The sequence below is a fragment of the Kryptolebias marmoratus genome, linkage group LG6, assembly GCF_001649575.2.
Source record: "Kryptolebias marmoratus isolate JLee-2015 linkage group LG6, ASM164957v2, whole genome shotgun sequence".
Lineage (NCBI taxonomy): Eukaryota > Metazoa > Chordata > Actinopteri > Cyprinodontiformes > Rivulidae > Kryptolebias > Kryptolebias marmoratus.
This window is the reverse complement of record NC_051435.1, coordinates 29830662-29856104: the sequence shown is the minus strand read 5'-3', so window position 1 is coordinate 29856104 and position 25443 is coordinate 29830662. Positions and strand designations below refer to the sequence as shown.

The 25443-nt window shown below is 39.4% G+C and overlaps 1 protein-coding gene across 2 annotated transcripts in view; it reads left to right on the top strand.

Annotated features, from left to right (window-relative positions):
• The window catches only part of zgc:158270 (uncharacterized protein LOC791213 homolog), a 42965-nt gene that overhangs the window by 11688 nt on the left and 5834 nt on the right, over window positions 1-25443 (top strand). Inside the window, exons 2-13 of one of the 2 annotated variants that reach the window (XM_017438768.3) lie at window positions 811-1091; window positions 3622-3756; window positions 3918-4022; window positions 10946-10996; window positions 15635-15691; window positions 17495-17587; window positions 18866-19004; window positions 20316-20443; window positions 21290-21346; window positions 22736-22807; window positions 22876-23307; window positions 23947-23961. In XM_017438768.3, the coding sequence (XP_017294257.1) occupies window positions 811-1091; window positions 3622-3756; window positions 3918-4022; window positions 10946-10996; window positions 15635-15691; window positions 17495-17587; window positions 18866-19004; window positions 20316-20443; window positions 21290-21346; window positions 22736-22807; window positions 22876-23307; window positions 23947-23961 (1565 nt within the window). The remainder of the gene's footprint in view (window positions 1-810; window positions 1092-3621; window positions 3757-3917; window positions 4023-10945; window positions 10997-15634; window positions 15692-17494; window positions 17588-18865; window positions 19005-20315; window positions 20444-21289; window positions 21347-22735; window positions 22808-22875; window positions 23308-23946; window positions 23962-25443) is intronic. The other variant, XM_017438769.3, reaches the window with a different exon arrangement.

Here is a 25443-nt window from a genome sequence, read left to right as displayed (position 1 = left end):
TTTTTTCCAGTTAGCCTCACTGATTAGTGGTTTTCTTAAGGCTACACAGCTGTTCAGTCCCAATCCCTTGAGTTCCCTTTGCATTGTGTGTGGAAATGCTCTTACTTTCACTATTAAACGTAGCCCGGAGTTCTACTGTTGTTTTTCTTTGATTTGTTTTCACCAAACGTTTAAGTGATCACCGATCACGATCATTCAGGATTTTTTTCAGCCACATTTCTTCCTCGAAGACGATGGGTCCCCACTATCCTTCCAGTTTTTAATAATGTGTTGGACAGTTCTTAACCCAGTTTTAGTAGTTTCTGCAGTCTCCTTAGATGTTTTCTCTGCTTGATGCCAATGATTTGACCCTTCTTAAACAGACTGACATCTTTTCCACGACCACAGGATGTGTCTTGTTGTTGTTGTTTAAGAAATGAGAAGCAACTCATTGCACCAGTTGGGGTTAAATAACTTGTTGCCAGCTGAAACATAATCACCCATGCAGTAATTATCCAACAGGAGGCTCGAACCTATTTGCTTAGTTAAATCCAGGTGGCAACTTTTTTTTTTGTCCAGGCAGTGTATGTTAAGAGTCAACATAAATATACATCTACCAATGTTCATATAAGCTAACTGATATTTGACATGTCGTTTTTTGTGGAGCTTTAAGTAGGTGAAGACAGACTAAAAAACTACAGTTCTTCATGTGTATTTTTTTGCACTGAGCAGTAATGGTATGCTACTACAGGTAGTTTATCTGAAGGAGATACATCTTTGTGTCCTCTCCCCTATAAGCTTTCAAGTTTTTAATTATGTTTTTCCTTTCAGGTGGCCATGGCTTTAAATCTGAAACATCCCAGCTGAAATGTGAGGAGGATGATGACCTGCAAGATGACGAGGAAGAAGAGGTGTTTGTTGCCAGGCCGGTGCAGATTGTGGTGGCGAATGAAGAGGAGCACTTGTTCTCACTGCAGGAGGCTGCACTGGAACAGCTGCTGCTGCAGGAGGAGGTGCAGGACCTCAATGTGGTTGTTGTCTCAGTGGCTGGAGCTTTTCGCAAGGGCAAGTCCTTTCTGCTGGACTTCATGCTGCGCTACATGTACAGAAAGGTACTCTGACAGCAGAAGTCGTGAAGGAAACTAGTCAGGTTAAACATCAGTACAACATTTGTACTATGTTACTTGTAGTCTCTGTTGCTTGTTGATGTAATCAACTGTTCTCAAAATGATTTCATAATTATTGAATGTACAGGACTAACGGTTTTGAACAACTTTTCATATCAAAGTTTACAGCAAGAGGTATAAACAGTCTTTCTGTTAAAAATGGTGGGTTGGTTGTAAAGAATGGTGAATTTATTGCCAGCCAAGTTATTATGTGGTAATCACTAAGGAATAATTTGGAGGGTTTCTCCATACTGCAAAGAGGATTTTTATATTGGCACAATGCTGGCTCTGTCCCTGGGCCTCCACAGTGAACTCCTGCTTATTTTGCATAAAGAGGCTATCTTTATGCTTAGAACAAGCTCTTTTCCAACACTCCAGGTCATAGTAAAGCTGCTGCTGACACAACTCCTGCACACATCTGGAAAAGTGAATTAAAGAGTTTTTTGGCCTTTTCTCCACCTTGGTATCACGTGTTAAATGAGTGAAGGGGTTAAAGTTGATCTAGTTGGGATGTGACTGTTGGAGACTAGTTGGCAACTCAAAATTGCATGAAAATAGGCAAATTTTCTGTTGCAGTCCCACTGAATTCTAAATGTTTGCAACCAAGTGACCAGCGAGTCATGTTGCCTCATTTTAAATGGCTTATTTTCAATTGTGCACACCTTACAGAATTGTATTCTTTGCCATACACATTATTTCTGTGTCCACCTCTGCCCACATTGTACCCAGCTGCCCCCACATCTATGATTTAATCTGCTAGAATACAGTGTTGAAATTAAGATAAGCAGATTTGGACTCATTTTAACAATCATTTTTGATCTTTGGCATAGTTTTTAGACCTGAACATTTTTTCTATCAGAGGAGAGCTGACATGGAGGTGTCAAAATACAGCTCTAGCACTCAATTTATAAAAACTAAATTGAGAATGAATCAAGATACCTGTGACAACTCTATTTTGAAGAACAATTTGTTGCACAACTTTTTAAACGTTTAAAATTCAAGCGACAAGGTAGCGAGTCTCTGAAACTGAGAACCCTGACAAACATTTTGAGACATTTTGGAGACTTCCTTGCGAATGCCATTTGGCGAATATTCTCCGGCAGTAGTTGCTCTGTAAGATTAGTTGGACTGATGAGTTTTTCTCTGGCCCATGTTGATCTTTAGAAGTCAGGGCAGCTGGTGGCTGATATAAAACAAATTTTATTTTATTTTTGGCCAATATACATTTTTCTTGTGCAAAATGTGGGGCACTGGGCAGCAGATTTTGCTCCAGAATGTGCTGGGTACAATGAAATCTCAAGACTATCAAGGCAGATTCAAGACACCCTTTGTCAGATGCATCAAGGGTACAGTGTTCTTTTATGTGTAGGTTTCATTTCTGGGTCTGTGAACTTAGATGTAATAGGACTTGTTGCCAAAAAGCTCCAGTTTTGTCTCATCTGTCCAAAGGACAGAAGCAGTATACTGAGAATCCAGATATCAAGTCATTATATATGACTTTACATATATAATCTGTCCTTGTTGTTTTCTTCTCTCTTCTCTAAGCTAGGTATTCCTCCCTTGCCTCAGGGTCAGCATTAACATGCTGCCTATTAAGAGCAGTTTTGGCTTGACTTGACAGTGGCATCTAGTAAAATAGATTAAAACAATAAATGACACAGTACACAACTACCCCAGTAAAATTACATACTCCACTGTATTTTTATCACAATATTGTTAAAGAAAATACTTAAACTGTACAAAAAACTATTCCAGACATAATAATACAAAGTACTTTTTTTGCATTTAAGTTTTAAATTCAAATATAAAAGCACAAAAAAGCATAGTCTATCATTAAAAGCACTATACAATGGTCGCAAAAACAGTTTTTGAAAGGATAAAGTAAGTGTATGTGCGGGAGATATATTACATATCTCTGGGGCTTTTTATGGATTTAAACCTTTTTTTAACTATAAAAAGTAGAGCTGGACAAAGAAATTGAGTGTCATGTCATTGACAGTGTGGCTTTTTATGGTTTGGTGTTCTCTTCAGTCATCATCCATGAAGTCCACTTTGGCTCAAACAGTGATTGTTGGTGCGATCTATCACTGATGTACTCTCACCTTTGAGTTCACCTCTAATCTCTCTGAACTGTTTAGTTAAATTCATTTTATCCTTCTCTTCAATTTGTCATCAGCTTTCCTCTTCAGGTCATGTCCAGGGAGGTTGGCTATAGTCCTGTGGATCTTAAACTTCTGATTATGTTCAGCTGTTGTCACAGGAACATCAAGCTGCTTGGATATGTTTTATAGCCTTTACCTTGAACATGATGTCAATAATTTTCTTTCTAAGATCCTGAGAGAACTTTCTCCTTAGCTTTCTGTGTTCCATGTTGAGGGTTACCCACCATGATACCAAACAGTTCTATTATGTCAAGGTTTCAAATCAACTTTATATTGCTGGTGGTATATTGTAGTTATTTTTGTCCAATTTTCAGTCACCTGACTCATGGATTGGTGGTGAGGAGGAACCTCTGACCGGCTTCACTTGGCGAGGCGGCTGTGAGAGAGAAACCACAGGTATCCTAGCCTGGAGTGAGGTGTTTGTGGTGGAGAAACCAGATGGTCACAAGGTTGGTTCACAACAACTGTTTTTTGTTTGTTTAAAAAGGTTTTATTTCTTTTGCAAGAATTCGTAAAAGGTTAAACTCGACTGACTGCTCCTACCAAATAAGCTGGTCATCTATTTGACTGCAGTTGTTTCAATGTGTATTTTTGTTTTTTTTCTCCCAAGGTTGCAGTTTTACTCGTTGACACACAGGGAGCTTTTGACAGCCAGTCTACCATCAAAGATTGTGCCACGCTGTTTGCCCTGAGCACCATGACCAGTTCTGTCCAGGTAACCACCAGTTAGAACTCTCTCTATGTCCAATTGTCTCTACAGAATGACTGCAGCCAAAGAAAATTCCTAATATTTTTACCATATGAAACATGTTTGGTATGTTAAAAACCATAATAGACAAAGACTTTTTTATTTTTTTAATTTTTTAAAGTATGCAAAGGTAGCAACTATACATGCTAGAGTTGGACGATAAGTTTTTGTTTTGTAAATGACAATTTTCCTGATTTGTTTCATCTGACCTGTAAATAAATGTACAATTCAAATCAAAACCTGAACATGCTGTTATATACCATGATTGTATGCAGTCTATCTTATTATTTTCAGCAAGCGGCACCACAAACTTTGTCAGGTGTCTGTCCAGCCTGCTGTCAGATGCTGCTGTTATTTTACAAATCTGCATAGATCTGCAAAATTTTTCTTGTTCATATTTGCAAAGATTTTGGTAACAGAAATATATATATAATTAATAATCTAAAAATGACAAACGACAAGTAAATTGAAAATTATATTTTAAGAGAAATATTTGTTCTAAGAAAAATCAAACAAGCCAGAGTAGTGCCAGGAGGATATTGAAAAAAATCATCTATCACGATATGGACTATTTTATATCATGCTAACAATATTTATCTTGGTATACCACAATTAAGTACTTTTTCAGGTAATCTGTGAAAAATATGACAAAAATATTATCATTGCTTACTTTTTTCAAACTTTATTTTGAAGTTTAACCAAACTTTCACAAATGAGAACTGCTGCATTTTAGTGCAGCAATATATGTATCAAATGACAACAGACGAGGCTCAGGTAGAGCTACAGTAGCCGTGTACTATCGTTTCAAGTTTCTGAGCAGAAAAACACACATTTTTGCACAAAACTTAGTTATAAAAAAGAAATAATTTTTCAAGTTTCTGAAATCTGTAACCTTGTAGTGCAAAGTTTGCAAACCATACTAGCAATATAAAGGATCAAAAGTAAATATCAGGGTTTAACATAACTCTGTTTAAGGCATGAACTATCATGAGAAGTTCAACCCATTCCAGAGGGTTGGTCTCCGAGTCAGGCCCAGGTGCCTGAAGATACATGGAGAGCTCTGCTTGGCTGAGCATGGCTGCTGCTAGTGCCTTTTTGAAGTAGCTACCTAAACTCTTCTTTGCTTTCTTTGTTGGATAAGGAAGCTCTTAATCATCTTCAGCTGCTGGTGGTGAAATTGAGGTTGCTGCTGTTTCTGCACTTTCAGGTGCTGGCGCCGCCATGTCCACTAGCTCTGCTGCAGCTCTCATCTTTATGAACTCCACCCTCTCTTCCTTCATGTAGGCTGTCTTAATTCGTGGGTCAACAAGTGTCGCTATGTCCAGAAGGTTGTCCATGGCATTGTCATCATACTTTACATTGATGATACTCTTTTTGATTGCTTTTGTGAGCTCTGTGTCCCCATCCTTCCGGCTGAGGATTTCGTTGTTGAAGAGGTGCACTACTGGCTTCAGAAAAGATACAGTGACGTACTTCTCCCCTGACAAAGCATCGATAAACTTGAACAATGGACCCAGTGCCTTGTTCATGGACTCCAGCACCATCTTGCCAGCTTGGCACCAGATTTCTTACCTAAGTCAGATAGTAAAGGAAATAGGTTACTTTCATTAGGAGGTGAATCTAGGCTGCAAACATGATCAGAATTCACAATGAAAAGAATTGGTGTGTAATGTCCAGTGTCCATGTCTCACCTTCTTGTCTCCAAGGAGGACTTGTGACAGAGCTTTCTCCTGCTCTATGAACCTCTCAATCATCTGCTGCCATGAACCCCATCTTGTAGGGGTTTTAGTGATGAGCTGATGGAGAGGCAAGTCTAGCACTGCCTGAGCCTTGGCCAAGTCACGTTTCCTCTTCCATGAGTTGGAGAAGGCACTCACCACCTTTTTACAGACCCCAACTGCACGTTCTACAGCCTGCTTTGTAGATGTTGGTGTGAGAGCTTTCAGAGCGTTCTCTGTTTAGATAAAATAAAAATGTAATGGAATAACATGTTTTGACAGCAATTTTAATTTTATCATGTATTAAAGAATTTATGGATTGATTTTGTAATTAAATTTATGATAATACAACTACAATTGTAGGCAGCTAGAATCACAATTTAGTCTTTGCCATAAGTTGTTATAAAATAAAGGCAAGTATAACTTGTTCAGTAATAATGTGTTGTATGTAGGCTGATCAAACATAACACATGACAACTAAACTAACTTCAATTCACTAATATTTTTGTTGTTGTTAGTATAATATTACCATTGCAATATTACCCTAGGCCATTTTTAGCTTGTTTTACACTTACCAATAACTAGCTGTAGACGGTGACCAAAGCACTGCAGCCGTTCCCACTCATTCAGTTCCATTACAGAGATGATGTTAGTGGCATTATCAGTGGTGACACAGACTAGGTGGCATTCTTGCAGACCCCATGACTCCGGTTTATCTCTGACCTAGATAGATGAATACTTTATTAATTAGGGGTGTCTCTTGGAATTAATACAGTAAAAAAATGACAGAACAGTATATTAAAAAGGACAAAACAAGACTAGCCAAGCCCACATTGCATAAAAGCGCACACACACATACACATACATACATACACATTGAAATGCCTTGCTGCTGAAATGTGCTATACAAATAAAATTTGATTTGATTTTTGATTTTAGTCAAAATAAGTTTTTTCTGTATTTCTGCGTTATTTCCTTCATCTATTTCTTTCTTTAAGTCTAGAATTCTTGTCTTGGTTTCTTTTTCTAAGGTTACTGAGTGTGCCGTTTGCAGCTCTTTCAGTTCTTCCAGTTCATTAAGTTTCTTTTGTCTAGCTTTTTTCTCATGAGAGCAGATTGCAATAATCTTGCCTCTGATTACAGCCTTTAGTGCATCCCAAAGTATTGGTGTTGTCACATCTCCATTGTCATTGTTATCCAAGTAGGATTCTATTTCCAGTTTCAGTTTTTCTTTAATTATACCATTATTGAGAATATTTGAGTTCATCTTCCAGGAAGTTAATTTCCTTGTAGATTCTAGGTTTACTGTCAAAATTACTGGGGAGTGGTCTGACAAAGTAGAGGAGCCTATTTCACATTTCCTTAGTCTATGTAGATCTTTCTCAAAGGCAAAAAAATAATAAATCCGAGAGTGGACATTATGACTTGATGAGTAGTGTGTGAATCCCCGGGAGTTGAGATTTAACTCTTTCCACACATCTGCTATTCCCATCTCTTTCATTAGGGTTTTAATTTTTTTGTTACCATTACTTGCATCGGTTCTGCCATTAGAAGAGTCAATATTTGGGTTCAGCCTGATGTTGAAATCACCCCCGCATATCATAAGTCCTTGACATTTTGTTATCATTAATTCCAAGATTGATCTATAGAAGACCCAATTGCTACCCGGGGGAACATATACATTTAATAAGTTTACCTCAATGCCATCAATTTTACCTTTAACCAAGATGAACGTGCCCTCTTTGTCCTTATGTTTGGAAATATATTCAAAGTTTACTGCTCTAGAAATCAAAATAGCCACTCCTTTTCGCCTTCCCGATCCATAGGAAGAAAAGTATACATGTTTGAAACCTGATTTATTTAGTTTTGCATGTTCAACATCATCCAGATGTGATTCCTGCAGGAAAGCTACTTGAATTTGGTCTTTTCTTAATTTTGATAATACTCTCTCCCTCTTAATAGGGTTGAGTACGCCACTAATATTAAAGGAAGCCACTTTTATTGTTCCCATCATTTATGTGATCCCACCCATCATTTCACTCCAGATTACCATGTGCCTCACCCTAGTGAACAAAAACAAAGAAATCAACAGAAATTGAACAATTACCACTTGAACTAAAATCAAACACAACGTATACAGTTCAACTCCCAAGGTGGGGGTCTGGGAACTAGACCCTGATGAGCGTCTTGGGGGACGCTCCAAGGGAGTATCCCTCAACATTCCGTTATGTGAGAGGCCCTTGTGGGATGCATGGTGAAGGTGAACCCGAACATGTTTTCTCCTTAGTTCAATGAGATATCTATTGTTCTGGGTAAAACCCACCTCTCAATTGTGGTTGTGAACACCTGAGTTCAGAGGGAGAGGGAGCTGGAGTAAACTCGCGGGGGGGGGTGAAACACGTCAGGATGTGTGAAGCGGCCCAGCCCTCCAGCGATTGGTTTACAAGGGGAGCGGTCGATGGTCATCTGAAAGCTCTCAGCCTCTCCTTGTAGCTGTCATCTCGGGCAGAAGTGATCATCTTCCTCCTTGTGTGTTTTCCCGCCCTCTTCCAGGTCAGCCGCTGGATCTGCTCCACCAGTGTCTCCGGGGGCTGCCAGGTCCTCCGTTGTTTCCTCAAGTGTTTCGTAGATTTTCGTCCCATGTTTATGTGCTACTTTTAACTTGGCTGGGAAGAGCATCTGAAATGGAATTTTATTCTCTTTTAACACTTTGCGGACCTCTGCATATTCTCTCCTTCTTTGGAGGATCGTGTGGGGGTAGTCATGGTCCAGCTTAATTAGGTTCCCATTCCATTTAAATCCCTTGCTCTGCCATGTCTTTCGGAGGGTTTCTTCTTTCGTCTTAAAGGAACTTTACTATGATGGAGCGAGGTGGTGCGCCCTCTGGTGGTCGAGGTCCCAGCGAGCGGTGTGCTCGCTCGATCTGGAGGTCTGCCCAGTTGTCAGAAAGCTTTAATCCGTCACGGAGGAGTTTCTCTATGAACACCACCATTGTGGTGTATTCCTTCTCTGACTCCTCCAGAACTCCGTAGATTCTTACGTTTTCTCGCCTTGTTCGACTCTCCAACTCCGTTAGCTTCTCTTCTAGCTCTATATTTAGCTTCAGCATATCGGTCAACACCTCCTCCGTGTTCTGAGTTCTGTCCTTTAGTTTCACGATGCGTTCCTCTGCTTCACTCAGTCTATTATTCACCTTGGTTATTTCCTCTTTTATCGATTCCAACTGCTCTTTATTTTCCTTTCGAAATCCTCTCAGCTCTTGCAGAATCAGTTCTAGGTAGCCCATTGCTGAGGAAGTCCTGGTATTAACCCCACCGTCCGTCGCTCGTCAGCATTAGCCTCCCGTTCGTGTCGGTCTCTCCCCCGCCTCGTCGCCCAGGCGTGACCACTCGAATATCCCAGTGAACGTTTGACCCCATTCTTCTTTCCAACTTAAAAGGTATATTAATTACTTCATTTGTTCTGGGGTTTACCTAGCTTTACTCGGGGGGTCCGTAGGGAGCTCTCTCACCACTTGTTTTTCTTTACTTAGCTGCTTTTTTCTTGCCATAATACAAATTCTAACAGTCTATTCAGTAGGACTATCAGCTGTGTATCCACCTGACTTCTGCACAACACAACTGATGGTCTAAAACCCCATTTATAAGGCATGAAATCCCACTTATTAAACCTGATAGGGCACACCTGTGAAGTGAAAACCATTTCAGGTGACTACCTCTTGAAGCTCATCAAGAGAATGCCAAGAGTGTGCGAAGCAGTAATCAAAGCAAAAGGTATATAAGACATATTTTCAATTGTTTCACACTTTTGTTCAGCATATAATTCCACATGTTAATTCTTAGTTTTGATGCCTTCAGTGTGAATGTACAATTTTCAGAGTCAAGAAAATAAAGAAAACTCTTTGAATAGAAGGTGTGTCCAAACTTTTGGTCTATACTGTATATAAATATATATCTATATATATACACACAAATACAAACACACATTAGTAAAATAATTATGAATAGAATAAATGTGTAGCAATAGTAGAATGATACAAATTATTGCAAGAGTAACGTATCTTGGGCTAACATACGGTATCTTTGGCTGACTAAAGTTTTTCTTTTCGTAACTTTCCCCGGCTCTTTTACAACTTGCTTGACCTCACACTTTTTGGATTGTCATGTTTTCTTTTTCGTGGTTTGTTGTGTTGGGGTCGGACGAGGAAACAGTCTTGTAGCAGAGTTTGCAAATTACCGTTTTCTGCTCCATGTGGGACTTCTTAACCCAAAATGTAACCAACTCACAGACTTACCCCCTCATTTTGGTAAACGTCCTCCTTCTTGGGCTGCCTGCTTAGCTGTCTCCACTTGTTGTGAACCCATGTTTGATACACCATGCATCTCCATCTTTCAGCACTCATGAGGTAAATGCCATAAACCCACGTGAGTCAAATAACGTAAAGCAGCATCATGTCGCAAAACGGAGCTTCTTTGCAAAACGGTTATTTTTTCTTCTTATTTATCACTCGTATAAACTGAGTGTATGCAAAGTGACAACACTAATACATTCCTCATAGTCTACTTAATGAAATATTTACACGAATAATTTATGAAATTATGATAGAAACGATAGAAGACATGTAGCACAATAGACACTTTTCTCTCGTCCCCACGATATCTATCATCATGTCGCCCAGCACTAAGTCAGAGTTTATCTTAATGAAGACAGTTGCGTTATCTTGGTTTGTTTAAAACTACTTTCTGAAGTACCTTAATTTAAAATGTAGACTTTGGTATAATTTTAAGATAAAGGAAGACAAAATTTAAGTTCAAAGAAATAAAAAAAAATAAGAATAATGTGCCTTCATTCTGTGGTTAGTATATGCTTTTGATAGATGTAATTTGTAAGACATTAACAGACAACAGACAAACATACCAATAAAATAGCCTACATTTTTAGAACAACCAGACACACTGAAGCTGCATTGCACCACAAAGTCTGTTCGTCATACAGCACTGAGATGCCACAGGTGATGTTTTACAACCAGCATTTTATTGCCACAAACTCTAAATCATAGACTACACAACTAATTAAACAAAAATGCTTGGTTTAATTTATATTACCATTTCTACAGTAAATTCATAAGCTGTGTGTGTGTGTATTTATATTTATTCTATTCTTTTTATTCAGGTCTACAATTTATCCCAAAACCTCCAGGAAGATGACCTCCAGCACCTCCAGGTCAGACGCTATTGTTATTACCATTATGTTTTCAGATATTTAAAATTAAACTAAAGCTTTACACTAATTTTGACAGGGGCTTGGGCAGGATGATCTTTTGATCTTTGTGGCTTTCTTGTCATTGTTGTGATGAAAATTGGGTATTTGTGATGAGTTTGGGGCAGGGTTAACTGTTGAATTTAACCCAGCAGGCCATATTAGTCAGTCCCACCAGCTAGGAGTAGAAAGGTTGGATTTCATTTCATTTTTGGTACCAGCTGCTTACAACATGTTATAAAACAGGGAAGGGCTACATGGGTCTAAAATTCTGGACCCTCACCTAAGAAACAGGCCTAACATAACGTCAGTTGTCATTCAAAAACAAGCTTCTGTGTCGAGAAAGGAGTTTTGGTAAGACACTCACTCATGCTCATCAGAGAACAGAAGTATATTCATAGCATGCATTTTGTGTCTCACCATGGGGAAAAATACTGACTTCCAAGACTTGCTCATACATAAGACATTTGTTCTCAGTGGCACCTCAGTGAGGGGTCACACTCTGAGCGCCCACCTCTAAGGCTGAATGTGCCAGGGTTAGTGCAGTGATGTCCAACTTGTAAAACTTGGTAAAGGTGTAGGGTGAAGCCCGACATGCAGCTGCACTAACTTCCTGGATGGAAATGACCGTAAAAAGAGCCCAGGAAGTGGGCTGGATGCCCCTGCTAAAATAAATCAGGGTGATAATACTTACAATCCAGTGAGAAAGATTAAACACAGATATTCCCATATGTGGCTTCACCCAAGACACAAATAAGTGGTTGCTTTGTCTGAAACACTGGGTCCTGTTCACATAAATTTTGGGAGTGCAGACTGAATATAAAGTGTTTAAACATCTAGCTTGTGCAGCCACTAGATGAGTGTGGAGAGGAAATATTGCTTTTTTTCTTGCCGTGAGGTTGGAAAAATTGTGCTACTTTTTGGAGGTATTGCTACCTGTTTTAAGTGAAAGTATTTTTACTTTGAATCTGCCCGGTGACAGAGTTGTTCACCCAGACAGTGGACAGTTTTGCTTGCTACCTAATATTACAGTTGTTGACAAGCTTCTTCAAGAAGAGGTTTGTGAAGGACAACTCTATTTTCTTTATAGCTTGACGGTCCAAGCCCCTGTCATGTGTTCCAGGCACCCTGGTTCAGCATTTGTATATTTGAGTATGGTATTTTGGCTTCTGACATCACACAAGGCATTGCCCATTGTGAGACACAAAAAATAATGTTATGTAAGAGAATGTTTCCTCTACCATTAAATAATAGGGCTCCCGGCCCCAACAATTGCACTAGTTAATTTTGTTCAACTTGACCAGATCACAACAGCAGTCATTTAAGGTTACCTTTCTTATGCCCCTTTTACACGGACTCTAACGGTCCCGGCTCCACTCTACTCGGCCCGCTTTGCGAGCGTTTACATCTGCATTTTTTCGCACTCTGTCCCTGCTTCTTTGGTCCCTGCTTCGGAGTAGGGCCAGCCGGGTCGTGGGTGGCGCAAGCTTAGCTCCTGTTCACTCATTGGTCGTGGGTGTGACCAGATGCAAGCATAAAGAGCGGAGGTAGGAATATAAACAACAGCGTTAGCTTACCCTGCAACATTTATGCCGTCTGTCCCCCAGCTGAAGGCGCTGTAAAGCCTGAAATCTCTGGCGGATAACAGCTGTCCTATTCCACGCAACAATGGCGGCACCCAGAGCATTTCTTCCACTGCGCCTCTCTTCCTGAAGGCTCAGGAGAATCCCCATGAGTTTAAAAAACAGCAACAACACAGGGCCAACATTGTCCATAGCACTTTTGTTGTTTACACAACTTGCGCTAAGTTTCGGTAGCGCACCCCCCCGCGCCGCGGCTCCACCTCCTGCAACACGAGGAGGCGTTCCTCTGCTACTGACCAAACTGGCCGGTGTGAACGCAATGCATTCTTTATAGAGCCGAGCGGAGTAGAGCCGGACTTCTGAATTAGGGCCTGTGTAAAAGAGGCATTATAGAACAGGTCTATACCATGTCCTTTTATTAAACAGGCTAAAAAGACAAAAGTTATTCATCTCTTTTACAGCATGTGAGATGCAGTCGATCAATGGCCAGTTTTGCAGTCTTGTAATCCTAAGGCTGCAGGTTTGAGCCCAGGTGGTGTCACAAAGAGTATCTGCTGTAAAACAAATGCCAAATTGTCCATGCAAGTTTGCAACCCCCGCAGAAAGGGGCAGTTGAAGAAAGGATGGAAGACACCATGGAATGTAACTTCTGTCTCTCCATGGATGCACAGTTACAATTGTCCTCTGCCATCTGATCTAATTCACAACTAAGCGGTGATCAGTTGACAGCTAAGCTCCTCTCTTCACCAGTGTGTCCAAAACATATGGTCACAGATCAGATGACTCAACTACCAAGTTGATCATAGATCTGCAGCCTAGAGTGTCCTGGTGCCTTGTGTACCTATGAACACCCTTATGTTTGACCGTGGTGTTTGTTATGGGCATACAAAAGTAGCACAGAACTCTATCAACAAAACACCTTTCAGATTTAGATCAGAGAGGCTATACTTCTCTGTCACGCCCCTCCAGGTTATACTGTTGCTACCCATGTGGGCAATGAAGTCCTCCAGTTGAATAATGGAGTTCCCAGCTGGAACACCTTTCCACTCCCCCACCAATGACTCTAAAAAGGTTGTGTATTCTGAATTGCAGTGTAACATATACTGTAGGTACAAACAACAGTTAGAGCTTGTCCACCCCACCAAATGGCACAGGGAAGCTACCCTCTCATCTAATGGGAAATACTCCACTGCACAGGCGTCAAGCCGGAGGCTATAACTAGGCCCCCACCAACCCGGTGCCTCATACCATGGGCAACTTCAGAGTGGGAAAAGGTGCATCTTCCCTCAAAGAGATTGGTTCCAGAACCTACATCATGTGTTGAGGTGAGCCTGACTATATCTAGTTGGTATCTCTCAATCTCATGCTCAAGCTCAGTTTCCTTCCCCACCAGAGAGGTGACATTCCATGTGCCAAGAGCCAGCTTTGGTAAGCTTGGGTCAGTGCTCCAAGGGCCCCGCCTTTGACTGCCACTTATATACACCTGACTATACACCTGACCCATATGGCCCCTCCTGCAGGTTGTAGACCCCCAGAAAGGCAAACCCATGTAGCTCATGTGTGCTAAGCCCAACCAGGCCCTATGAGTAGAGGCTCAGTCACTAGGCCCTTGCCACCAAGCCTGGCTCCAGGGTGGGGGCCCAGCAACCCACATATGGGTGAGAGACATTGAGCTCTTTGTCCATATGTGTATCATGAACCACTGTCTGCCCTGACACCTAGGACCATTCTGCCTTGGGAGACCCTATCCTACCAGTCAGGCACATAAACTCCTTCACCATGATAAGCTGGTGATTCACAGATGAGCAATCTCAAATATTTATGAAGATAGCTTGGAATTCGTTGATGGAATGTAATTTTTCTATTCAAACTGCACACAGTGAAGGGCGGGCATCAGGGCAGTCTGGATCGTGTGAACGTCCTGCCGAAGCGGCCGCTGGACCATTTCTCCTCATCCCTGTGAAGATTCACATCCTTCTCCAGGCGCTGTAGTGTCTTGTCATGGCCCCCGAAGGCAGCCATGTCTTTGAATATCATAGGCCCTATTCAAAATTGGATAAATGTGCATTGTGTGAATTTTGGTCAATATCCAATCATGCGTTATGAAATAATGACCAAACAAAGTCAAATTTGACATTTGCCAGCTTTGATCCAAAATAGCGGACTTCCTGAGCGGCAGAGCCTGTAGTTCCAAGAGAGTTTTGCATGTCTGCAGTTGATACATGTCTACCAAAGTGTATCTACATGCATCTAACACAGCTTGATGGCTCCATTTTATACATTTTCAAGGGGGCGCTATGGAGCCAATATTTTGTTTCCAAGAGTAAACTTCGTCATACCACTTCTGTTTAGCACTCCTAATAAGTGTGCCAGTTTATTAGTGTTTGAGTGTTGTTGTCCCGTTAAAGACATGCAATCTAATTATGATACAACTGACAGTGCTTTTAACAAATGGAGCAAACCAGAGCCAAAGTTTTCACATTAGAGCAGAGAATGGTGGGTCCGGGTGCAAGCAGTGTTGCCAACTTAGAGACCTTGTCGCTATAGTTAGCAAGTTTTTAGACTCCTCTAGTGACTATTTTTCAAAAAAGCAACTGGCGATTCTTTTTCTGGTGTTTTTGAAAACACTTGAAGACTGACATGGAACCAAGTACAGTTTGTTCCAACCAGCAGCAGGTGCTGCAGTGGGCCCTCCTCTGTCCCACAGCTCTTACGAGTGGCTCAGTCCTCCCACAATAAAATAAGTTTCAATTTTGGGTCACGTTTGAAGATCCCAAGCCCAAATGAAGGTATTTAAGGGTTTGTGTTGGTGTGTTTGTCTAACCGCCCCTATATCTAATGATGGTTGGTTAACTCTCCGACCACCTCACAATTATTACTAATTTAAGAAAATATCTGTAGGCCTATAGAAAACACTGAATAATTTGTTCTTGCACCAATGGAACCTTGTTCATTGTAGTAACAATATTAAAATTTATTTCCGTTTTTTTTTTTTGTTTTCTTGTTTTTACTCCCTTAGCTCTTCACTGAATATGGACGACTTGCCATGGAGGAAATCTATGAGAAACCCTTCCAGGTCTGCAGTTTTATACATAAATACACTTTCAAGTTCCGATTGAATATTTTGATGAAACACTCAACCCTCTTTTATAAGTTTGAAAAAAATATCTGAACAGAGGAAAAACAAGTTTGCTACTAAGTGAAATGTATCTGTTTGTTGACACTGTTAGGCTTTTAATACAGAAATGACATTTATTTATTGTAATAAAGAACAATTTTTATGGAGGATTGTTTAAAATTAGGCAATAGACACATAATTTGTTAGATTCTAAATTGTGTGTTATAGGGTTTACTTAAGCACAATAACATTCAGAATAATGTTTTTTCTAATTGTACTGCGGCGCTAAACTCATTAAATCACGTAACAAAATGCTAAGTGTTCCATTGAAACACATGTTTAACATGATTTAAGAGTAAAGCTAATGTTTAATCTAGTCTAGTCAACATACAGACCAGTAAAACTCACTGTTAAAACTCCTGGAGTATTGCATATATCCAACCCTATTTAGCTAATTCGGTTGACAAGAATTTGTGGGAACGATCAAGAATAAACCTTTAATTTAAAATACTGAAGACTGGCCCTTGAAAGGGATTTTAAATATAGTTGGAGAAAAATATATTTTAGAATAATCTTAACCAAAACTACCAGATTTCCTTGCTGTACCATGCAGTGAGAAGTACCAACCCTTACAAAATAATAAACTATGTCATCTGGATATTTAGGGACAAATGTAAAGAATAATGCAAAATGTTTAGTTCAGAGTTATAAACAGTTTTGTTATAAAATACAATTTACTGAAATTTGTTTCATTTTTTGCAGATAAAATGACAAAAAGCCAAAATATTATTATCTAAATGAAATTTGTCATTTTCAGTACAGAAATTGACATTTCATTGATTTTTGTGTTTTTGACTAAAAATGACTTAAATATCTTTTTCGGAGTTGTGCACATGAATTTAGAAAAGAAATGCAGCAATCAAATAGAACTATAAAAATGTTAAAAATCTATTCTCTAAAAGTTCATCATATACAAAGTTGGTAATTAAATTTGTTACTTCATTAACTATGGGTGACATCCCTTATTTGTCTATAACAAAATAAAGGAATTTTTTTTATATGATATGATGCAGTTTGTTTAAATTACCCCCGATTAACAGTTAGACCCAAAATCCCCTTGATAAGTTTTCTATTTAAAAAATTACCTTTCCATGATAAGTTTTTGAAATTTACTGGAACCCCCCCCCCCTCTCTCTCTCTTTTCAATCCTAAGGCTGAATATCTTTTAAAGTTTTATAACTGGTGTATTTTCATAAAGGGTCTAAAAATATCAGTCACAAATGTTGCAGGGGATCAGATTTTAGAACAACAAAGACATTTTAATTTGCATCTCTTAAACCCAATAGTTGCAAAATTGTTAGAGCTTTTAAGGTTTGCAACTGTTAAACTTTCACAAAACGCACCAACAAAGTCAAAACATGTAGTTTGCAATGTGGAGAAGTTTATTGATGTCTGGATATATAATTTATCTTTTTCCCTGGCAGCACAATTCACTTTCTTGTTTTTCTTCATCTCATCCAATCTCAGCTGAACTTTTACATATTTACTGACATTTTAGCAAAACAAATGCTAAGCATGTAGCAACAGTAGCAAGCACAGCTAGAAGAGGATCATTATGTACAAGATGACACCTTCAACTGAGAAAACGATGCAAAATGGAGAACCTTCACATTCACACCTTCGTACCTTTGACAATAGGTGAATTTGGCCTGGAGCAGAATGTGGATGTTGGAACAAAACTGAATGTGCTTCTGCTTTCAGACTCTGATCTTCCTGATTCGAGACTGGAGTTATCCCTATGAACATCTATACGGTTTGGAGGGAGGGCAAAGCTTCTTGGAGAAACGACTGCAGGTTACATTACTTAGTTTTTTGGTTTTACCAGGGCATTTCAGTTTTGTTTGCGCTTACATTTTGCGTGGAATATCCCTGTTTTAAGCCTTGTTAGCTTGGTCATTTCACAAAAATACAGTTTGTTCGTAAAGTTGCCAAAATGTTAACGTGAGTAGCATAGCTTGCTCTCAAAGTATACCAAATTACTGCTGGAAGAGAAGAAACTCTAAATCTAGAGTGTTTAAAAATGATCAGGAAATGTAGTTTAAATGCTCGAGAGACTCCTAGTTTGTATCCGCCACTGAAAGATGAAGAGAAGTGGAGGCTTTAGATTAAAGATCTAAACTTACATAGTCTGCCAAAGCCCATACTAGCTGTTCTCCTGACTTTTTTAGGATTGCACAATAAGTACACATTCTGTACTTATTGTACATGTTTTGTTTTTTTGTTTTTATAAGACCCATAGAATTTGCATGTGCAGGACCAAAAGTCTAATCTAGCAGTCTAATCTAATCATAGCACATAACTAAAGGATAGCTCAGGTAATTTAAGTCAACCCTAACTGTAAGATATATCAAACAGGAAAGTCTAAAGCCTAATCTTAAAGGTAGACAGGGTGTCAGCCCACAGACAGAGAGGAGCCTGAGAACTGAAAGCTCTGCCTCCTGTTCTACGTTTAGAAACTCCAGGAACCAGAAGTAAACCTGCAGTCTGAGAGCAAAGTGCTCTGTTAATATAACATAAGATGAATCTTGGTTGTTGAGAGCTTTGTATGTTAGAAGTAAGATTTTAAATTCTACTCTGAATTTGACAGAGAGCCAATGGAGACAACCTAAAACAGAAGAAATATGATCTCTCCCTCAGAGATTTTTTTTTGGACATCTTGATAATAATGTTACCTTTGCTATATTGTGGTTGGTGCTAGTAGTAACTGAATTTTCCAGCTCAGATTCAGCTTTTGAAAATACAATCCAAATTTCCTCTTTAATCAAACTTCACAATGTAGAAGTACTGATATATCTCTGGACACAGCATTAAATATCTGGACATAAAATCCCCATTTATCATTAAACCATTCTGTAAAAGAAGTTTGTTTGTTGAATTTACAACTTGTTATTTGTCACAGTACTCTGATCTGACATGTGCAGATATGTCTTCTTACAGAACAATATTGATTACAAACAGTGAGTGAAGACTTTAAATCCAGATACTGATGTTTTATCAGGGTTTGTTGTAAGGGATTTTTACATGTAATCCTCCTAGTCACTAAACACTGATAGATAATCCTCTTGTTTTCAGGTGAAACAGAACCAACATGAGGAGCTGCAGAATGTCCGGAAACACATCCGCTCCTGCTTCTCCAACATCAGCTGCTTCTTGCTCCCACACCCTGGCCTTAAAGTAGCTACCAACCCTCACTTTGATGGCCAGCTCAAAGGTAACATGCTAAAGCAAGGACAGTACCAACCACTCTTCAAATCAAAAGGGCTCCATCAGTGCAACAATAACCTTCAGCAGCATTTAAAGGCAACAGACTTTAATCCAACAGAAACTGTTGACCTCAAACAAATCTATAATTAACATAATTTAATGTCCAGTTTTTGGCCTGTCCCCATGGTAACCATATATGTATGACTGTATCTGTATATTTATTTTTCTCTATAGTATACAGGTAAAGTTTTTGTAAACCTTTAAAATATAGCTTTACAGAAAAGTGTCTCCAAGATGCCAGTAGGTCTTTTTACTTAGCCTAAACATTTTATGTCATATTTATGAATTTAAGAAATTAATTGTATGTGTTAAATTTAATATTAAAAAATAATTAAATAAGCTTAGCCAAGCAAACTAAAATAAGTTTAAGTAAGCAACATCAAACATCAGAGGAGGAGGAGGGAGGGATAGAGCTACGGGGTAGCCAGCCTTCCAAGGCCGACTCAGTGGAGCCAGATTCAGATATCAGACTTGTTTAGGTCAGGCCGATGCCATAATTTCAAGCCGGCCTTAAGAGTCCCACTGGTACATCTCAATGGCGAATCCAAACAGCCAAATTAATGTGGTCCTCCGAGCCGGGCCGAGTCAGTAACTTCTCCAAGGTCGATTCCATTCGGCCAGCAAGTCCTAAGGCTCACATGTGGCCCACGATTCACAAGAGTTGCGTCCTGTATGCGCCTATGATCGCAAAGCGACTGAGTCTGAGCGTTCGCTGATCAGCACATTCCTTCACACAAGCCAGGCAGCCTTGACATGACCCGAACAGCTGCCTGCGTCTCCTGAATTCTACGATACACCAGAGAACCGCCAATCCCAAAAAGCAGAAATCCTGTTATCAAGAATCCAATGATGTAGACATCTTCAACATCCTCTACCGACAATACAGATAAACACACAATCCTCCACTTTCCCCAGAAATTTGTCATGTATCCAGCTGGAAATGTCCCATCAGGGCAAGAGGGCTCTCCTGTGCCCAGCCTTCTCGTCGAGAAAATTTGATCTATTGCATTGAAAATTACTGCATTTTTTCCCCGTCTATGAAATAATGTTTCCAAGGTTCACAGGGAATTCTGTGTATTTGAGTTGAACCTGTTTAAACATAGCTGTTACAGTTTGCATACTTGAATAGTTTGTGACATCTGTCAGCTGATTGAAAAATAAGACATTTGTCTCGTTGCCCTCTCTGAGCATGGAAGGGTTTTCTGTCTGATTTCTTATCACAGGTTTATAAAAAGGGGTGTTCTTCTCTTTTCCTCAGATATTGACGAAGAGTTTAAGATGGAGCTGGTGAACCTTGTGCCAACACTTCTCTCTCCTGAAAACTTAGTGGAAAAAGAAATTGGAGGAGTAAAAATCACTTGTAAAGATTTGCTGCACTATTTTAAAGTGAGTTTACTCATTTGTAAAAACGAAGTTTGGTTTTATCAACGCTTTTTATTTGATTTATGTAGAAGTAAAGGAGGAAGAGACAGATGAGAATTATTTATTTCAGTGTGTTAAAATAAATGTCCAAAGATGTTAAGTGTCTTTCAGTAAACTGTTCTTTGTTATATAGGGATGTCTCAGTTTCTGAGGTCTGCTACCACCACAGAATGTTGCACTTTGGTTTTTGAGTTTCAGGTCTACCTAGGAACACTGTAGGAAAACCTCCCCATAAAGTGCCTTGCTTTCAGTTTTATTTATACGTAGAGCTGGATGTACTGGTCGAGCTGAAAACCAGCCAATCAATCCATGCGTCTCCATAGTGACTCAGAGTAAATAGTTGTCCTTTAGTTTTTGGTTTTCCTTCTTTTTGATAGTGATTTTGGTTGTGTTTACATGTAAAAGTACTTTGTATGCATGTGCAGTTTACAGCTGTGGGGAGCTGAGGTGAACCTCCTCTGCTTCAACTGCATGTTAAGTAAATTCAAAAGAAAGTAGCCATAATTTGTCTAACTAGTGTTCTTTATTTAAATATGCAGAAACTGTAAAAAAATTTAAATAATTAGATTTTAAAATCTATTTTTAAATAGGTCTGCAGTTTATTGAAGGTGCTGTTTGTTATTGGGACAGCTTTAAGGAAACCTTTTAACTTTCAGACATTCTTAAATGTCATTTTATTTTTACAAGTGTTTTTTTAAAAAGATGTATGTCAGAAGAAAAAAAATGTTTGGGTTTTTTTGTAATTTTTTTAAATTGTATTTTTCTGTTATGTTTTGTGATCTTCAGTCATTTTTTATGTTGTGTTTTCAGGCCTACATGAAAATCTACCAAGGAGAGGAGCTTCCTCATCCCAAGTCAATGCTGCAGGTCAGTTCAACTCACTCATAATACTCTTTAACCAAAGAGTATTATGCTGAACCATCCCAGGGGCATACTCTGCTGGATGCCTTCACAGGCTTACACCTCTAAAGAGGACACCCCTGTGCCAAGGTTGAGATTAGAGATGGAGTTACGACAACATTGTTTTTAAAAGGCTAGCTCACAGGTGTCAAACGCTCTCCTGCGTGTTTTAGATGTGTTCTTGCTTTAAATGGATGACTTGTTGCCATGCTCCTGGAGAACCTGATGATTTGGTGAGGAGGTAATCAAACCATTTGAATCAGGTGTGTTGGAGCAGAAAAACCTAAAACCTCCAGGACAGCGGCCCTCGAGGCCTGGAGTCTGACACCCCTGGCTGTATACATCACAACAGAAAAGTGTTGTTTCAAGATTTTTTTTTCACTCTGGAACCACATTTTGAGGCTCCCAAAACATTTTCATGTGCACTCAAGGTTGAGATCCATCTTAAGCCACAATTCAGAAATGCTGAGAAGAGAGAAGTACTGCAGCTAATTGCCAGCAGCCTTCAAAAAAATGTCAACTTCAGTCACAATCTGCAACTTTATCACACATGATTTGCATCTATCATGTATGGTGTCTTTCAAGGGACTTTTTTATAAGTGGTTTTTATGCTAATTTTGATTTTGCACTTAAAGGCTTTAACCCAGCCCTTTCACACGACCTCATTAAGCTGCCATCTTTCTCCCTGCCGGATTTCTCCTCCCCTAGTGCAGGACAGGCTTGTTGTTGGTCAGCCTCACTGTGCTTTCTAAGTTTGTGGTGTTTGTGTTGTGAGTATCACCACATGTGGAGAAGGTATTTCTGAACTATTGACTCAAATGTTTCTATGGCTTTTAGCAACTTCTGGTATGGCCTTATCCTGTTTACTGTTTTACAGAGTTGGAGCCTACGTGACAATTGGGTCTCAGTTTTACCAAACAGATTTTATGTGAACGCGCCTTCACTTACTGACTGTGGACTCTATACCTGTATAGACATGGTTCTTTTATGAGATTTAGGATTAAAATTGTGTGGCAGCGCACGAGTCCCTGGTTTCCAAAAGGAGATACCAAAAACAATTGTTGAAAGGATTTGAGGTGAAAGCATTATTCCCCAATATCTGAGGAATCATTGAGTTCTGTCTCAGACCAGATTTATTACCAGGAACCAGGAAGAAGTCCCCTTTTCCTGTCTGCTTGGTAAAACAGATGTAATATAAAGACCAGACAGCACAGAATGGAACAACTTACTCAGGTTTTAGAAAATAAGATAAATTCACAAATGTCCAGTTCCAGTTGACACCTTCACCTTCTGTGATCCATACAGCTGGTAACTGCAGTGTCACTAATGGTTAATGTGGTGTCATTTGTTACCTAGGCAACAGCCGAAGCTAATAACCTGGCAGCTGTAGCGGGAGCCAAAGACATGTACAACAAAAGCATGGAGCAGGTAACGAGTGACTCTTCAGACTATCATAGGTCCAGGTTAAAACATTAACCGGTTTTGTTCTCTGTCAGATCTGCGGCGGAGACAAACCTTACATTTCTCCAGCAGAACTGGAGCACCGTCACACTGAGCTGCGGCAGTCATCAGTGCGACATTTCCGCTCCGTTAAGAAGATGGGCGGTGAGGACTTCTGCAGGCGCTACCAGGAGCAGCTGGAAGTGGAGCTTGATGAAGCCTATGCAAACTTCAGCAAGCATAATGACGGCAAAAATATCTTCTACGCAACACGAACGCCTGCCACGCTGTTTGCTGTCATGTTCATCATGTATGTCGTATCATTGGTCACTGGCTTTGTGGGCATCAGTTCTGTGGCCATGCTGTGCAACCTGGTGATGGGAGTGGCTCTAACAGCTCTCTGCATCTGGGCTTATGTCAAATACTCTGGAGAGTTTCGTGAAGTTGGCGGAGTCATTGACAAGGTGGCTGAAATCCTCTGGGAACAGGTGAGTGGAGCTTTTTCTCCTTTAAAAAGAGATGCAGCATCTCAAGTGGACTCTACTTGAAGGACAGTTGAGGTCAAATGTTTACATCCATTGACCATGGGCATGGATGTCATTTACTTTGGGCTTTTAATGATTTATTTAAATTGTTCTTTTTCCAAGATGGAATGTTTATAAAACATAGCTTCAATGATTTTTATTTATTTTATAAACAAGTTTAAATTTGTGATTTTTTTTTTTTTATTCACATAGGGTCAAAAATATCCATTGAAAAAATAGATCATTGATGTATGTATGTTGTATTTTCCTCCTACCTGGAAAAATAACTTAAAATTAATAATTAAAAGCCCCAAAATGGTTTAATTCTCACTACCTTAATATTTGATGGTATTCAGAAAGGAACTAAGTCATTGGATTAGCCAAACATTTTCTTTTAAATTATAGCAGTCACAATTTTGAAAACTGATCCATTTCTTTATATAAATTTAGTTACAATGTGATATTTTTGCCAAAGTATTACCTACTTCTGTCATGCAGGGCACTGAACCTTAAAAACATTTTAAACTGCAGTTTACAAGCATATTTTATTTCTAACCCTCCTTTACTTCTCATACTTTGTGGTTTGTCTCTTAATGCTATCAGAGGACTCCGCGAAAGGTGAGAGCTTTACAAATCAAGTACAATTGTTCCAAAAATTGAAGTAAATGTAAACATTTTGTCCCTTCACACAGATGTGTATTGTCTCAGATTCCTGTTGGATTGCAGCCACAGAACTAGTTTAAAATCTGTAACTTAAACCCCTTTAGACATGCTGCAGTTTCCTTTTTTTCAGACAGAAACTGAAAGAACAAGCAAGAACAGCAAGAGCATCTTATTAACATCCTGATTAGGCATTTCAAATAATCCCAGCTGGGCAGAGAATTAAATAACTTCACTATCCAGACTTTCTGTTTCTGTGGGTTTATTGCTGTAATTCTGTAGATTAACATGAACAACGGTGAAGTGATAGGTTAAAAGTATAGCCATTAATGTCATCAACACTGGAAAACATGCTTAGAGTTGAAGTTGACTTGTTTTTAAAACTGTGATGGCAGTTACGTCCTCACTAGCACATCTTTGACTTTTTACTGAGAATAAATCTGTATATTTACTTTAATTTCATGTGTCTTTCTCTTGGTAATATCAAATTTAGTTGATCTTTTAGAGCAAACTTGGAATTAAACAGAACTTTAGGTGAAAAACATGGTTTATTGTCTGTACAATCAGATGCTGACAAATTTGGTTGTATCTGTTTTGTTAAAACACAAACGCAAAATGGGCACTAAAATAATTTGAAATTGACAAGTGATTTTTTTTTTTTTTTAATCGACATGAAAATCAGTCATTGCTTTTGAATTTTGGTTGAAAAGAATCATTTTGTAAAACAAGCTGATGAAACTTATTTTCTTCTGGCTGTTCCCTTTTCAGAGGTCACCACAGCGAGTCATCGTCCTCCATCTAACTCTGTCCTCTGTGTCCTCTGTCCTCAGTCCACCTACGTCCATGTCCTCTCTAACTGCATCCATATATCTCCTCTTTGTCTTTTTCCTGGCAGCTGCCTCTAACATCCTTCTACCAATATACCCACTGTCCCTCCTCTGCACATGTCCAAACCATCTCAGTCGTTCAACCTGTGCTGTTCCTCTGATGACCTCATTCCTAACCCTGTCCATCCTTGTCACTGCCAAGGAGAACCTCAACATCTTCAGCTCTGACACTTCCTATTCTGTCTCCTGTCTTTTTGTCAGTCCCACTGTCTCCAAACCATACAACACAGCTGCTCTCACCACTGTCTGTAAACCTTTCCTTTGACCTTTTGCTGCCACCTTTTTGTTACAAATCACTCCTGAAATTTTACTCCATCCACTCCATCCTGCCTGGACTCTCTTCTTCACCTCTTTACCACACTCCCTGTTTTCCTGGACAGTTGACCCTAAGTACTTGAAGTCCTGAACCTTTGTGTCCTCTGACCTCCTTGTAGCCTCATTGTTCCACCTGCCTCCCTCTCATTCACACACAGGTACTCTGTCTTACTAAGGCTGGCTTTCATTCTGTCTTCAAGTGCATACCTCCACCTCTCCAAGTTCTCTTCCACCTGTT